Below are 15334 nucleotides of genomic sequence, written 5' to 3' on the forward strand. Positions count from 1 at the left end.
GTTTTGGGTCTGAAAAATTTCTGAAGTGACGATATAAAGCGTCAAATCGGGCTAGGAATAAGGCACCCAATAGGGCATAACGTTGTACATTAATTTTATAAGCAATGAAAAGAAAAAGTATATTTCAAATACTTTCAAAAATAATTAATGAATATTGAAAAGACAATTGAAATCGTTTACATTTTATTCATAAAGTGTTTTAACACAATATGGATGGATATTATTGTCGACGGTTTAAGAGGGGTCATAACCCCATGACCATCCCCTTGTATCCGAAACTGGTTGGGGAGAACCTAACCAGGAACTGTCACAATACTGTGATTTTGATCTTCATAGCCTTTACAATGCTGCCAAGTTAGGTTTGCCCCAACCTCAGTTAAATCGTTGAATTCAACAATTGTATGCACATTAACTAACTTGTCTATCGTTGGGTCGAACCTAACCTAGCAGCATTGCGAAGGCTACGTTCCTAATCACCGCATTACGGAGCTGTCAGGTTAGCTTTGCCCCAACTATAGTTGTTTCATGAAAAGCCTAGTTATTCAATGAAATAACGGATTTCGCTTTTTAACACTAAATTATGCTCAATATTTAAATATAAAATTTAGATTACATTAATTTTTGTTTTTATAACATCTTCAACGCATTAAAAACAAATTATCTATTTCAGACTTGCCAAGGTTCGACGAACAGCCCCAAGACGTGACGGTTTACCCCGGACAGACGGCTTATTTTCCGTGTTCGATTCAGGGACACCCCTCTGCTGTTATCAAGTGGCTTAAAGACGACAGACTTCTGCGACTGGAAAAAGATCGAATTACCCTCTTGCCTAGCGGTGCCTTGGAAATCACGCGAGTTCAGACTTCGGACAGTGGCATTTACAAGTGCAACGCGTCTAATGTCGAAAGACACAGGATCAGTGCAACCGGGACGCTTACTGTCAGCTTAGATTACGGTAAGTTAGAAGTTTGTTTCTGGATGCGGCGAGGCCTTGGTGGCTCGATTGACAAAGCGCTGGCCTCGTAATTAGAGAGTCGTGGGCTCAATGACTGCCGGTCAAAAATCCTCGTGAACGATATAACAATGGTGACTGATTCGTGGTAAATCAGCCGAATTCACAAAGTTCTCCAAGTTCCCATTCCAAATCAATACCTTGGGGGGTGCTGGATCCGGGGGCTGCTCTGCTCCTGGTCTGGATCAAAGAATAGATTTGTCTTCAGGAGTGTAGCAGTAAGTAATTACATGGGTCTGAAAGTGTAGTGTAGGGTAAAATGTGGCGCAGTATAAGGGCTTTCTAAAATTGAACAGAATGTTATTTGGTTCGCATATCATCAAAACTCATCTGACGAGAAAATAATGAACGCATCAAACAACTTTAGAACTGTAGGGGGGGGGATAATTTTTTGCTTTATGGACCTAAAAGGTACGTCAGGGTCTGACAAATCCCAGGCGCCAGGTCATCTGGTCAACTAAAAAAATATGTTGGCAACTAGTTCTTTTAGAATAAGAATTTTTTAGAAAACATGATGCTTTAAATTTTCTCAAACTCTGAGAAGTCTTTTTTGGCACCTGAACTTTTTTCCTGGATCTTAATATTTCGCAGTTTTTGTTGGCATTCGATTAGAATTCATCATGACTGAATAAAAAATTATGATACCTTTCGGTTCAAATCTCAAACGAAGCTGCTTAATCTAATCAGCAATATATTTATTTAATGACGCTGCCCAAGATCCGTTTTTTCTGCAAAACCAGGGGTGAAACAGAAGTGTGTGTTGATTGCGTTTAAGTATTTAAAATCATTACGCAAATTAACTTTGTTCTGAATTTTTAACATTAATAACATACATCATGTTTAGGTGTAAATTAAAATAAGGCTAAGGACGAAACTTCAGTCTTTAAATGCGGTAACCGAGCTGTCGGTATCTTGTACGAACCATATTATTGTGCACATTATCCATGCACATTAGGGTGTCCCAAGATATAATGGCGAAAAAAAAATTTGTGAAATCGAATACGCATACCCTCCAAATTTTTTCCATTTCACCTCAGAAACATGAGAAAAAAGTTCCATTGCAATTAAATAACGGGAACCCGTGCCGACTTGAGGTCAAAGTTGGACCTAAAATCCTGTAAGGCGACTACAGTGGAAAAATTGCTAACTGCATAACTCATTACTACACGCGACATCAATTTATTTAAAGCAGATATTTACAACAATATTAGACTAAAAGAAACATTACTGTACATATTTTTAATTCAATGTTTGCTTTTTGCAGTCAGAATAGAACGTACTCTGCTCTTGAACACAACGTAACAGATTGTTTTTGTTCCTCATCAGCTGTTAGCAAACCATGAAAGTTCTGCATCATTTTTACCGCTCTTTCAGCTGCATCGTTTACTGCACTAAGCTTTGAGACAGTCTTTTTCACATAAAGGAATGAAATATTATTGACCATACCATAAAAGCTGGGTGAATTTTTGTAGAGCAGCTTTTGAGATAATTGGGTCCACATTTTCGTACACTTTTATCAAAAAGCACAAATCTTTTTTGGGTGCTTTGACTGTCAAAATGCATTGAAGCCATGGTTTCACGTATATTGTCACTACAAAAAAGCAGACATCAAACAATGTTTCATTTTCCTTCGTATCTAATTTTAGTTGTGAACTAAATATAATAGTTTTAGGAAGTAAATCGCTCGAGCCATCCATCGAGCTTTGTGCATGACTCCCGGTGGTCTTATTTTAAATTCATTTTCTGTATCTCCACCTAAAAATATGATAGGCAGTTCTGTCAACTCTTGATAGTCATCCCTGAGCGTAATATTAGTAAGTTCAGCACGGTAAAAGTCAAGTAAATTTTCCAAGTTAGGGTACAGTTCGGAACAACTCCGCAGCTCCTCCATAGCACTGTATTTAAGCGAGATAGATCAGTTCATATATGTGATGACGGCAAGCAAAGGAAAGCATTTCTCTATCAAATTTTTGCTCAAGAATAGCGCAAGAACCACTTAAAGGACCTGTTCTGGAAGCTGTAATATCACAACTTAACTTTGTCTTCGAGATTCCAATATAAAACTGCCTTTCAAACAGCCTTTGTTTGTTCTTTTCCTGTGGAGTTATCCAGTTTAGACTCAGCAATGAGTTGTTCCGTCACATTCATATAAAATAACTATAGGTAAGCGATCTTCTTTTGATTTTTGAGCACTCAAAGCAGGCAACAGTCCCATCTTCCTCTATTTTGATTAACCGAAGTGCAATATTGAATAAATTGTTTAAATTACTTGAAAATTCTTGTTGGCGCTGCCTGAATACTTCTTGCAGTTTCTCTGCATTTTTTTGTAAGTCTCTCTAGATTTGATACAGGTTTTTAAGTTTATTCACACAATTTAGCAACGATTTGGTAGGAACGCGTGCCTTTTCCCAAAAAATGATGCATTCCCGAATAACGATATTTGCACTTTCACTGATGGTTAAATTTACTTCTCGAATGTTATAAAACAAAACCGACAGAACTTGTCCGTTAGAGGGAAGTTTTAAGCCCGTAGTTTGTTGTTTTACGACTCCTATTAAAAATATCCCTTTTTTTCAAACTTTGCAATTCCACTGCCATGTTTCGTTCCCTATGGAAGGACTATACTGCGCTCGCTGACCGGAATGTATTCGTCCTGACATGTTTAGCGGTTTGCAAATTACTACGGATAAGCCCCCCTCCCCCCCAACATATGTTTTTCTGTTTTCATTTGTTTTCTGTGCACTATTTACAGCTGTTTTGAGCTTTGCAAAGTATCGCGTCGGCAGCATTCGCTTGCTTATATGAATACACGTGCTATTTACACGTTTAGGCCTTTAGGCGCAAGTCGGCACGGGTTACCGTGCTTCAAATTGCATGAAACTTTTTTTCCAACGGTTTTGATATAAAAGGAAAAAAATAAGAGGGTATGCGTTTTAAAAAAACGACTTTCATTTTTTTGGGACACCCTAATGCACATCACCTCCACTTCATCACTTTTTACATATGATTCCTTCAATAACAACCATCATGTCAACAACATGTCATCCTTCTATATAAATATTTAATTTTACTCTATCAAAAAGAAATAAATGAAATAAAATACATTTACTAACTTCTACGGACTATAAAATATGCTTGGTTTTGGTTAAACCGAATTTCTCGTTGGTATCTGAAGACGATAGCCATGGACAGCGAATAAAAAAGATAATAATATTAATAAAAACAAAGACTCATTTCTGAGACAACTAACTGATTTTTTTTTTTTTTTTTTCTGTAGCCGAAGCCAACAAACTTTCCTCCCCACAATTCATCGCTTCGCCCCGAAGTTCCTTCGTTGTAGAAGGAACTAGTATCACACTGGACTGCGCAGCAAATGGTAATCCTGTTCCCAAAATCACTTGGCTCAAAGATGGCGCCACGATCGATTTGCAGTAAGTACATTTCGCGTCTTTTTCTTTTTACCTAAGTTTAATACTAGTTTTCTTCAATAGCATAATCAGAATTTTCTAGGGTTTGCGTGTGTGTCTTATAAATGTGGAGAAAAAAGCTAACTATTAGTAGTTTAGATATCGATGACTAAACAAAAATCGCAAAGTAGAAATGTATAAGAAGACTTGCGATTGCATCCTGCTGAAGTGAATAAGCTAATTACCAAATAATTATTGAATAAACATGTATCCATCCATTTTTAGCTCTTATTCTTTTTGTTCTTTCAGTTTTGAACTACGCAACTCAGAATTTTCTGAGGAGAGGATTTTCCTCATTATTTTTCTTGAGGGGTGCCTATTTTTGTAACGTGTTTAAAATATTTTGCATACACATTTTGTGCTGGTCCTATAGTTTATTTCTTGTGAGTTAAGTCAATTATGTGAACCTGTGCTCTATTTTCCACAATTCTCGTTTCAAATAATCATTAATCAGCGTATAATATGAAAGCTTAATTGTGGAAAACGCATGATAACATCTCACCGTTAATATTTCAGCTGGCAATATGTTATTTTTAGAGCAGTCATTTTCGTTCGTGTCTGAATTTTTTAGAGTTTCATCAGCTAGATGTCATTGTTAAATGAGTCGAGTACTGATGGATTGATTGATAGAGCAGTTTTTTAAGCTTCTAAGGTCTCTCGCCGAAAATAGAAGACCATGAATGATGAAAAGCGATACATGATGTTCGAATATGAGATAGCTGGTTCTTACTCATTTTGTAATAATGTTACCGAGTTCGTTGCAAAAAAAACCCACTTTATATAAAGACTAGCTGCATTTAAAAAAGGCGTTGCACGGTCTACCTCGAAAATAAAAGTTGGCTCAAGTGATACATGTATTAAGAAAAAAATCAATTCATAATAGTGAACGCCCATTTTTAAAAAATCTTCATAGCAGCAAAATTACCACTAATATCGTACCCAGTTAAGGGTTAAGATACAGTCATATATTGACCCTTAAATTTATCCCTAGATTCTGAATTCAATAATTTCATGAAAATTAATTTAACAAAAATGTGCTATCGATTAAAAAGGCGTGAAAACTACCTCTACCTTTTGCTGAATAACCAAAATAATATAATAAGTTAACATACACAATAGAAAATGTTTAAGCATGAAAAAAATTATCCGGTTATTTTTAAGGTCAGTAGTGTGAACTCTCTCCAAAAGCTCTTTTAGACTATGACATGGCGAGTTCAGTACTTTACAATGAAACCGAAAAATTAAGACATTTATTTTTTTCGAATAGCGCCATGAGTTTTTGCTATAAAAGTTTTCCTCGCCAACCGGCTTTTTTCTGTAAAACAACTTTCACCGCTTATGTAGTATGCATGTAACAAAACTCAAATGCAGGGATTTTTTTCCTCCTTTCTTCTTTTTTTTTACAAGACTTACAAAAGAAAAAAAAATATCAAGTCAATTTTTTACTTGCGATAGTAGTTTATTCGCAACTCCAATAAACTATAGGGGGCACTGCAGCCACTGTCTAATGGCGGATGAAAAGGGTAAAACAAACAAATGCCTTATAACTTGTTTTGACGCTTAGTGAATGACAGTAATTTTTCATCGTGTTTGTGGGAAGCTTTCTTTTCTATTCCTCTGAAATTACATTACAGCATAAATTGTCTGTAGCCTATAATTTACCCCAAAGAAAACACGTGGAATGGAATGTTTTACCTTTTTTTTTTAAAAAAAAAATAATTTAGTCAATTATTTGAAACTGTGAGATTTTTTTTTTCTAATGTGGTAACCTTTTATAAACGAATAGTAAATGACTCATAAAAAATATTTTGTGGTGCGTAATATTTCTCTCTTGAGAGATATAATATATTCTTTTGTTCTCATCATTTTTATCTGAAATGAATACCTGCCATATACTCTCATAAGAAGATAAAGCGCTGTATCTGTTAATTTTTAATTTTTCATTTTTCAGCTTTTTCGTCGTCTATTTTACTTCAACTTGATTGTGCTAGCTTGCTTATTTGGTTTCCGCTGAAAATAAAAGCCCAAAAAAAACGTCAAATTCCAAAACTTCCTTATCGTTTGTATGGAATCCAAAGCGCATTTTTTCAAATATCTCAAAAACTCATTTCTGCAGATACTGCGCTTTATCTTCCCACGGTAGTATACTTCAAAGGTTTTTTCATATATGTTTTGATTTGAATGAAGAGAGGATACACGTCATTAAGGTGTGCAATCAAGTCCGGTTTTAACTTCAACTTGCTAATAGTGTGAAATTTTAAATTTTAAGAAAATTCCACAAACCAGTTAATTGAAACTTGAAAAAAACAATATATTCACAGCAAAAAAAAACATCATGCTTCTGAGACCATTCTTGCTGATTCTTGTGTAAAAGGACCCCCTGAACCCAAGTATAACCAACGCTCCCCCCCCCCCCCCCCCGTTCTTTAAGATCCTCACTTTTTTTTTTACTGTTTTCGGCAGTTTTATAGCCATTATTTTCATTTAGAAGGGAAAGGAACTTGTATTAACCGTTAATATTCTTATGAGGGGCTGGAGGAATCAAAAGTTCAAAAGTTTGAAAATTTTTAGCAAAGCACTAAGATGAAATATTTTTAGACCCCATAAAATATTTTTAATCCATCTAAAACGATCTTTTTTTCTCCTTATGAGGTTTGTCTTACAATTTTTTCGCGTATTTTTCAACGTAAAACCAGAGCATCGGAATCATTCCTATGAGCTCCATGTCTGAAAAAATGTTCACGTTGTGAAAAAAAAAATCCTTGGATGCATCGCATGTTGCATACAAGTCGCATCACAGATCTTCGGAAAAAGAAGCTTCTCGCATTATTATATTTATTCACAATACTTTCATAGATATAGGTAAGATTAAAAAATTTAATTAGTTATGGTTACAATATAGCATTAATAAAAATTAATATAACTGGGATGCACCACCCTCTTCACTATATCTGAAAACGGCTGCCTCCAAAAACTGGAGGAGGGGTGATGGTGGAAAATGGTGGTCATATTTGGATTCAGGGGGACATTTTCATGAGAAAGAGCATGAATAATGTCAAAAGCATTTTGAAGAAAATTTTGCCGCGCAGTGAATTAAGAAAAAGGATGTTTCCCTGCATTTTAGTTTCGTTACATGCATACTACGTAGGCAGTGAAAGTTGTTTTACAGAAAATGCCTGATTGCGAGGAAATCTCCACTTCAAACAAAGCTTGGTAACAAATGTTTTTATTTACCAGTCTCTTGCGGAAAATCTCGATAAATCATATTCTTGAAGAACTTTAGGAGAGAGTTGAAATTACTGGCTTTAAAATTTCCCGGAAATTTTTTTCACGTTTCAAAATTTACCACTACTTTTTGTTTTTAGTTACCAAATTTTGTGTTGCAGGTGTAAATTTGAGTCTTTTAAAAACTTTTTTTTTTAAAATCATTTCTGATGTTTTTATTTTGTGTCAAAATTACAACAAAGCTACATTTTTGCACTATGCTTAAACGTTTTTGTAAAAACACTTTGAGAATTATTAGGTGCCACTACCACGTACGAGTGGATAATAAACAGTTGATCCTTCTATGAAATTCAGGCTAAATTTTTGCTCGAAGGTACAAAGCAGTTAATTCTGTATATCTTAACGGGAAAATGCTCAGGCAATTTTTTTAAGTTTAATGTTGAGAAAAATGAAACATTTCTCATCGTATATATTTATATATTTTGTTTTACTTAAATCATAGAAACACTTTGTTCCAGGGAAGGATCAGACGGCCGCCATCACATAATTGGCAGTGGAAGTTTGAAAATCGATCCAGTACGAGAAGGAGACGATGGGACGTACATGTGTAGGGCAGAGAACCATGTGGATTCTTTGGACACCAGTACTGAACTAGAAATTCAAAGTAAGGCTTAATGTGTGCATCTAATAACTGATTTGCGATTTCATTCATCAAACAACATTTTTCATTTTCTTTCACTAAAACATTTTTTAAAAAATTAAAGATTAGGACTTTAGTTTGTTTTTCGTAGCTTGGTTACGATGACGTGGTTTCTTGTCGAGACTGACGATAAATAATGGACTTTTTTATGTTGTTTAATTTAAATATCAGATTGTTCTTCATTTTAATAGAACTCTTTTAAATATTTTTAAAATAAAAAGTAATTTGCTTTAATATTATTTAATTTCCTGTTGTATTTATTTGATGGATTATATTACTTTTAGTAGTTCCTGATGAACTGATTTATTTTCCTGCCGGAACTTTTCCATTTTATAGAACTTTTGGTATAGCTGTGGCGCCAAGATTTTTGAGAATTCACCACGACCACAGTGATGTAAATTTACCACTTTAGTAAATCAAAATTAAACGTTGAGAAAATAGCAGATGACGCTTTGCCTTTCTTATCTGTCTAAACATAGATTTTTACGTGTTGCATAAATTTATTTCATTGTAAATTTTCACTTATTTGCATAATTTTTAAATGCGTCTTTTAGGAGAAACCTTAAAGATAATTTTTGCCCAATAATTTCATTTAGAAAATTCAAATATAAAACGAGACATGTTTATAAAAAAAAAAGGTTTTGAGGAAATGTACCATTGCTGGAGATAGACAAGTGACATAATTTCAATGATGTAACCTTAGTTTATTCTTGTTCTTAAGAACATGATGACAAAACAGCTGATTTCTTGAGTCAGTGAATCCTTATAAACAATATTTACTGGTACTGTAGAACGTGACATGAATATTTTTATCAATAAAAATAAAGATCAATAAAGCGTCACAAAACATACAAATACGTTTAGAAGTTGGAGCATCATTTTGTATTTATTTTAATGCATTTTTGAAAAGTCTTTTCAAATTTAGTGCATAATTATCTTTATTTATTTTTTGAATTATAAATTTCATGAATAAAATTATGTTTTTAATTAATTTCTTTTCTTTTACATTAATATTTTGATTTTTTTCAGTCCCTCCCAGATTTACTAAAAAACCCCAATCCAGATATTCTTATGAAAAAGAAGATGTTGATTTAGAATGTGAAGTCTATGGAAAACCCGAACCTAAAGTTCATTGGCTGAAGAATGGTGATGTCATCGTACAAAGCGAATACTTCAAGCTCGTGAATGGGTATAATTTAAGAATACTTGGTCTGGTGAGGTCGGATGCTGGCGTATATCAATGTTTTGCTACAAACCCTGCCGGTTCTGAACAATCAACAGCTCAACTTTTGTTACTTCAACCAGGTATATATAATCCGTAATTTTTTGCACGGTAGTTTAATTTTAGCATTTGCTTTCTTAAGATAATGTTTTATTTAAATTACAACCTATGCAAAGATTTCTAAAAAACAAGTTTTTAAAAAATATTTTATTTCAACAAAATGCAATTTTCACCATCAGAATGTAATGATAAATCATTTTTTAAACATGAAATCAGAAATTCAATTTACTCTCCTTGTCCGCAAAAGAAAAAAAAAACAAGAATGGGACATTGCCAATTGGCATGACTGCACTAAAACAGAATCTATTAGCTGTTCTGCTTTAAAAGTATCATTTTCTGGCTAAAATTGCAACCACCTGCATCAATACTGAAAATCAATTGTATCAAAAGTAGGTACTTTCTTTGTTCAATTTTGAGAGGAATTGAAGATTGACAGTTTTTTGCATAAAAATAATTGGTGCCAAATCATTTTTTAACCATATGAGTTACAATTATTTTGCTTGAGCCTGAGCTAATTTTTACTACTTCAAAGCAGTACTTTAGCTTACTCCAAATTGATTTTCATGATGTTCCATCCCTGAAAAATTATGCTCATTAAAATGCATCAAAAATTATATTTACAATTTAAAATTATCTTTTTAGTTTATGAGTTATGTATTAAGATTTAACTTTTTTTCCCTTTTGACATACTATTTGATATTCATGTAAGTTTTTTCTTGATCATTAAATTAACATGTCTCTTCTTTTCTCCTCATTACTGATTCAATTGCACAACATTAATTTATTTCATTCATTAATTCAACCCTTTCTTTTCTTTTACATATGTTCCTGTAACTTTTCCAAATCATATTAACATGCATATTTCATGAATAACAAAATGCAATTCAATGCTCAACTAAATCCACTAACTTGCCTCCAAAAACATAAATCTTTCTATTGCCAAACTTTTTCTGCCTACTAATACTATTTCATTGGCATTAACATTTTCTTATTCTCTGCAACTCCAAATATTCTGCTTGCTAAACTTCTCTTAGCCACCCCTTCTCCTAAGCCCAACTCATCCACAGGTGATCAGCCACACAGCAAAGATGTCCCTACTGCTCCAAGAGACGCAACAGCTGTAATAGTGTCCACGAGGTTCATTACTTTGTCTTGGATGCAGCCCCTCAAATCAAATGGAGAAATATTTGCTTATTCTGTCTATTATAAGGAGTCCACTTCAACCAGGTATGGGTATAACTCAGCCTTAGTTGTTGACACTTTTTTAAGTACCAATAAATGCTGGTTTTAATTCATTCCAATTTCAATAAGTGAGAAAACAACAGCGATACACGTTCCAAATGTTCATTACAAAGTATCTATCTGCGGTTCAGCTTTTGTGTTTCACCACTGGCAAAAGTGGGGATGAACAAATATTGGCAATAACATTGCATATGATTTTTTTATGTTCCATATTTATTTCTATTTATTTATTTATTTTGTGTAACAAAAAGTTGCCAAAAGGATGACAGGATTAGAGATGTAAAGACGAGATTTTAAAAAAACTTAAATAGTCATTTTTACTTCCTTTTACAAAAAAGGAAGTATTGTATTCGCGAAAAAAATTTCACTTAAAATTTGGCCTTAATTTCAATTTGGTCTTCCCCAATTAATGTTGAGTTTTTTTTTTCAGCCCAACCACACGCGGATAAGTGCCTAAGAATGTATAAACACACGAAATATCCATTTTGACATTCCCCCGAGTCAATTACAACGATTTTCTCGTGACGTCCGTATGTATGTATGTGTGTATGTATGTCGCATTACTCAAGAACGGTATTTCCTAGAAAGTTGAAATTTGGTACGTAAACTTCTAGTGGGGTCTAGTTGTGCACCTCCCCTTTTGGTTGTATTCGGGTGTTTCTAAAGGGGTCTTTTGCCCTTTTTTGGGGGGGAAATCACAGTTAATTTCGATGTATGCTCAAGTGGTGTTAACATTTGGCGGACACTTGCCGATATATCGCCAGTCTTTTAATCGCCAAGTTGGCGACAAATTTGATGACTTTTTTTTTTTTAAATCTTGTTTCAATTTGGCCACTGGTGGTGATATTTAGAGAGTAAATTATTGAATCACATTAAAATTGCCAATAATAGGAAAATTACATTAGAATTGGAGTAAAAGGAAGTCATGTGATGCACACATCAGCTCGTTTCATAATAAGTTGCAATCATAAATCTTTTAAAGTTTCATAGTTATCAGTTAAGGTGACACAATATTGAAAACTTTCCAGAAGTGGAAAATGTCTGGTCTTTCTCCCCACCCCCACATCATAAGCATCCATAGCATGATATAAAAAAGCAAAATTGCTAATTATAATATTTCTTTATATATTGTAAAAGAAAGTTTCAACTAATCATGCTAAGATTGTAATTACAATTAATAAAAGATAAGAGCATTAAAACTTAAAGAAAATAAAGCGGAAATATTTCAAATAATTATGCACTCGCAAGGAAGGAAAAATCAAACTATCACCTTTATTTTCAATCATAAATTCATCTACACATAATACATTAATTCCTAAAACTTATTATGTACATAGGTACTTAATTTAGTTTATTTTCCTCCTCAATTTATTTAGAATTCCAAATTAGCAAAAAGGACAAAAATCAACCATTAAATTCTATAACCCCCCTACTAATCATAGATCAAGTTTTTTATTTTGAAGGGGATTTTTTATTTGAAAGTTGTGTATTTGTTTCAAAAACTAAAATTTTAAAAAAAATCGAAAATAGCTGCTATGTGATAAAGTAACAACTATTTCCTTAGACGAAAAAATGATCGAATAAGCTATGTGCTAAAGTTTGATTGATGCAAAAAAAAAGAAAAAAATGCAAATGAAGCACTAATTATCAAGAAAATACCGAAAATAGTTATTCGCAACTCCAATAAACTATAGAGGGCGCTGCAGCCACTGTTTAATGGCGGACAAAAAAGGTAAAGCAAACAAATGCCATAACTTATAACTTGGTTTGACGCTTAGTAAATGACAGTAATTTTCCATCGTGTTTGAAGGAAGCTTTCTTTTCTATTCTTCTGAAATTACATTACACAACAAACTATCTGAATCTTGTAATTTACCCCAAAGAAAACACGTGGAATGGAATGTTGTACCTTTTTCTTTAGTTTTGTTAATCACCGCAAGGTAGCATGTTCGAGCTCTACAGTTGCGAATACAACAAGAAAGTCGTGAGAAAACACTTCTCTCGAGAATTTCTTGTGTTGTTGAGCTTTTTGCACTGATGAAAAGGCTCAATTGTAGCCTTGAAATAGCTACTTGCTGTATTATCTTGATAATTTGTACTTTCTTTGCGGTGGTTTTCATTTCAATCCATTCCTTAGACATTTTACACCATTTTAAAGCTATATTAAGTTTTGTTTATTACTGAGCAAATTTAAGGTAAATTATTCCATATTTTCTGACAATACAAATGTCTCAACTATTTTGCAGAGAACGTGTTTTAAACACCACAAGACCAAGGCTGGAGGAAGTGAGTATCCAAGGACTGCAGCCCTCCACAAAATACCATTTCCGAGTTGTAGCATACAATGAGCATGGCCCTGGAGAAAGCTCTGAAGAAATTGTGGTGGAGACACAAGGAGAAGGTATGAAAAGTTCTTTTACAGTTAATTCAAATAAAAAAGACATGTTCAACAGTAGGCTTTGGGTCTGGGCCCAACTGAGCTAATATTATTATGATAGGGTTTGAATTTCCCTTTCGGAAACTTTTCGGAATTGAAGTGTTAAAAAGGAAATTTAGACAATCTTTGGCGGTTTTAAGAGAAATTTGGAAACCTTCTCTCGATTATTTTGCAAAATTTGTCTTAAAGACGCACTTGTAGACATCTCGGGTAGTGTAGGAGAAATAATGAGGTCTGTGACTATCCTCTGGTAATTTTTCCAAACTGAAGTTTCAAAAAGCATAGTTTTAAATGACCTTCCATGATGTTAGGAGGAGAGGGTTTCTAAACATTCTTCCAGAATTACAAAACTGAAGTTTTAAAACGCAATTTTTGAATATTTCTTTCAACAGTGAAACAGTTGCGTGAAATATATGAATTTATGCATGACACAGGAGATGTAAAACATTACAAATAAAATAAGAGTTGCTACGTATTCTTTCAAGTTCTTGACTTATCAAGATATGCCTTTGAAATACATAACATTTTATTTATTATTATTTTTCTTTTTTTTATTTAAAATGTATTGCATCTTTTGGTTTTGAGGTCATTTGTTTAAGACGTAAGAAATATAAATAATATAATATCAAACATTTAGTGTGGAAATTGAATGTGAGAAAACAAAAAAAAAATGCAAAATGAATAGCATATATTGATGTTTGGGGTTACAAGAAACCCCAAAGCAAGTAGATAATTTATTTTTCAAATTTTGTACTTTACAATCTTTTTTCACTTGCACATAGCTCAGCACATTATTACTATTATTTTAAACCTAACAATGCATTTCATCAATCACGTTTCCTCCAGTTCATGTTCCTGGAGCACCAAAAAATGTGAAGGCTGTGGCTCATTCTCCCACTTCAATTCACATTTCATGGGACCCACCAGAATCTCCAGTGGAACCTGTTCAGAAATACAAGCTTTTTTACATGGAAGAAGGTAAATAGTTTGGATGTGTAGCTATTGCAAATTTGATTTAAAAAAAGTTATTTTCGACAAATACCTATCAAATGTATTTAAATTTTATAGGACTGTTACAAGTACCACCCTGCACAGTTAAAACTTGTTTAAAGAGGATTTAATTATGTTGTCTTTTACTCTGCACTTCGTTATTTCAAGTATTTTTAAAACTTAAAAATCTTTCTTTTAGCCTTAACTTCTTAATGAATGTTTTATCTTTCTAAATTTCATTTTTATAAACCAATATCTTCAGAAAAAATTCAAAAATTTGATTAAAAAAACATTCAAAATACATTTAAATAGAAAAAAATGCTTTTGAAAAAATACAAATTTTTAGGATTTAATACATTAGCTTTGTGCAAAAACAATGAACAAATCAATATTGTTGTACCAAAAATTCCATATTTCCCAGTTTCATGAAACCTCTTTGGCAGTTAAGCTTTGAAACATAGTGATTGTTGCACTAAGAAAAAGAGTCCCTAGTAATCCCAAAACACATGCATGCAATACTTTTAATTTGGTGTAACAAAAATTGTTTGAGCATTAATTTAACAATTTTTGAATCAAGTATTTCATTTAATTTCTTTGATTAAGTGAAATATTTAAGAAGTGATTTAAGCAATGCAAACATCAAAATGTCAGTAAAGCTTCACAATAAAATCAAAATGAAGTACAAAATGTCAATTTTTTCCTCCCTTTTTGTTTTATTCGGAATTTTTCCCTAAACTTCCCGTCAAACCTTATAACCAAAATTAACTAAATTCCCTGAAGAAACTGGAGCAGTTTGTATATTTTTCATTATTTATTTAAAGGAACGTCAGAAGAAAGAGAAGTGTCCACAACAGAAAATAGTCATACTTTGAGAGGTTTAAGAAAGTTCACAGATTACAACTTTTGGGTTGTAGCAATCAACGCAAATGGGGCCGGAATGAACTCCGATGATGTGGTAGCAAAGACATTGTCTGACAGT

At 33.2% G+C, this 15334-nt stretch overlaps 1 protein-coding gene across 2 annotated transcripts in view; it reads left to right on the forward strand.

Moving 5' to 3' along the window:
- Positions 1–15334, forward strand: part of LOC129235152 (neogenin-like) — a 345244-nt gene that overhangs the window by 304022 nt on the left and 25888 nt on the right. Inside the window, exons 4-11 of one of the 2 annotated variants that reach the window (XM_054868842.1) lie at positions 671–955; positions 4290–4443; positions 8223–8368; positions 9434–9709; positions 10754–10913; positions 13175–13329; positions 14212–14343; positions 15177–15332. In XM_054868842.1, the coding sequence (XP_054724817.1) occupies positions 671–955; positions 4290–4443; positions 8223–8368; positions 9434–9709; positions 10754–10913; positions 13175–13329; positions 14212–14343; positions 15177–15332 (1464 nt within the window). Of the gene's footprint in view, positions 1–670; positions 956–4289; positions 4444–8222; positions 8369–9433; positions 9710–10720; positions 10914–13174; positions 13330–14211; positions 14344–15176; positions 15333–15334 lie in introns of both variants that reach the window. The other variant, XM_054868841.1, reaches the window with a different exon arrangement.

The sequence above is a fragment of the Uloborus diversus genome, chromosome 2, assembly GCF_026930045.1.
Source record: "Uloborus diversus isolate 005 chromosome 2, Udiv.v.3.1, whole genome shotgun sequence".
NCBI lineage: Eukaryota > Metazoa > Arthropoda > Arachnida > Araneae > Uloboridae > Uloborus > Uloborus diversus.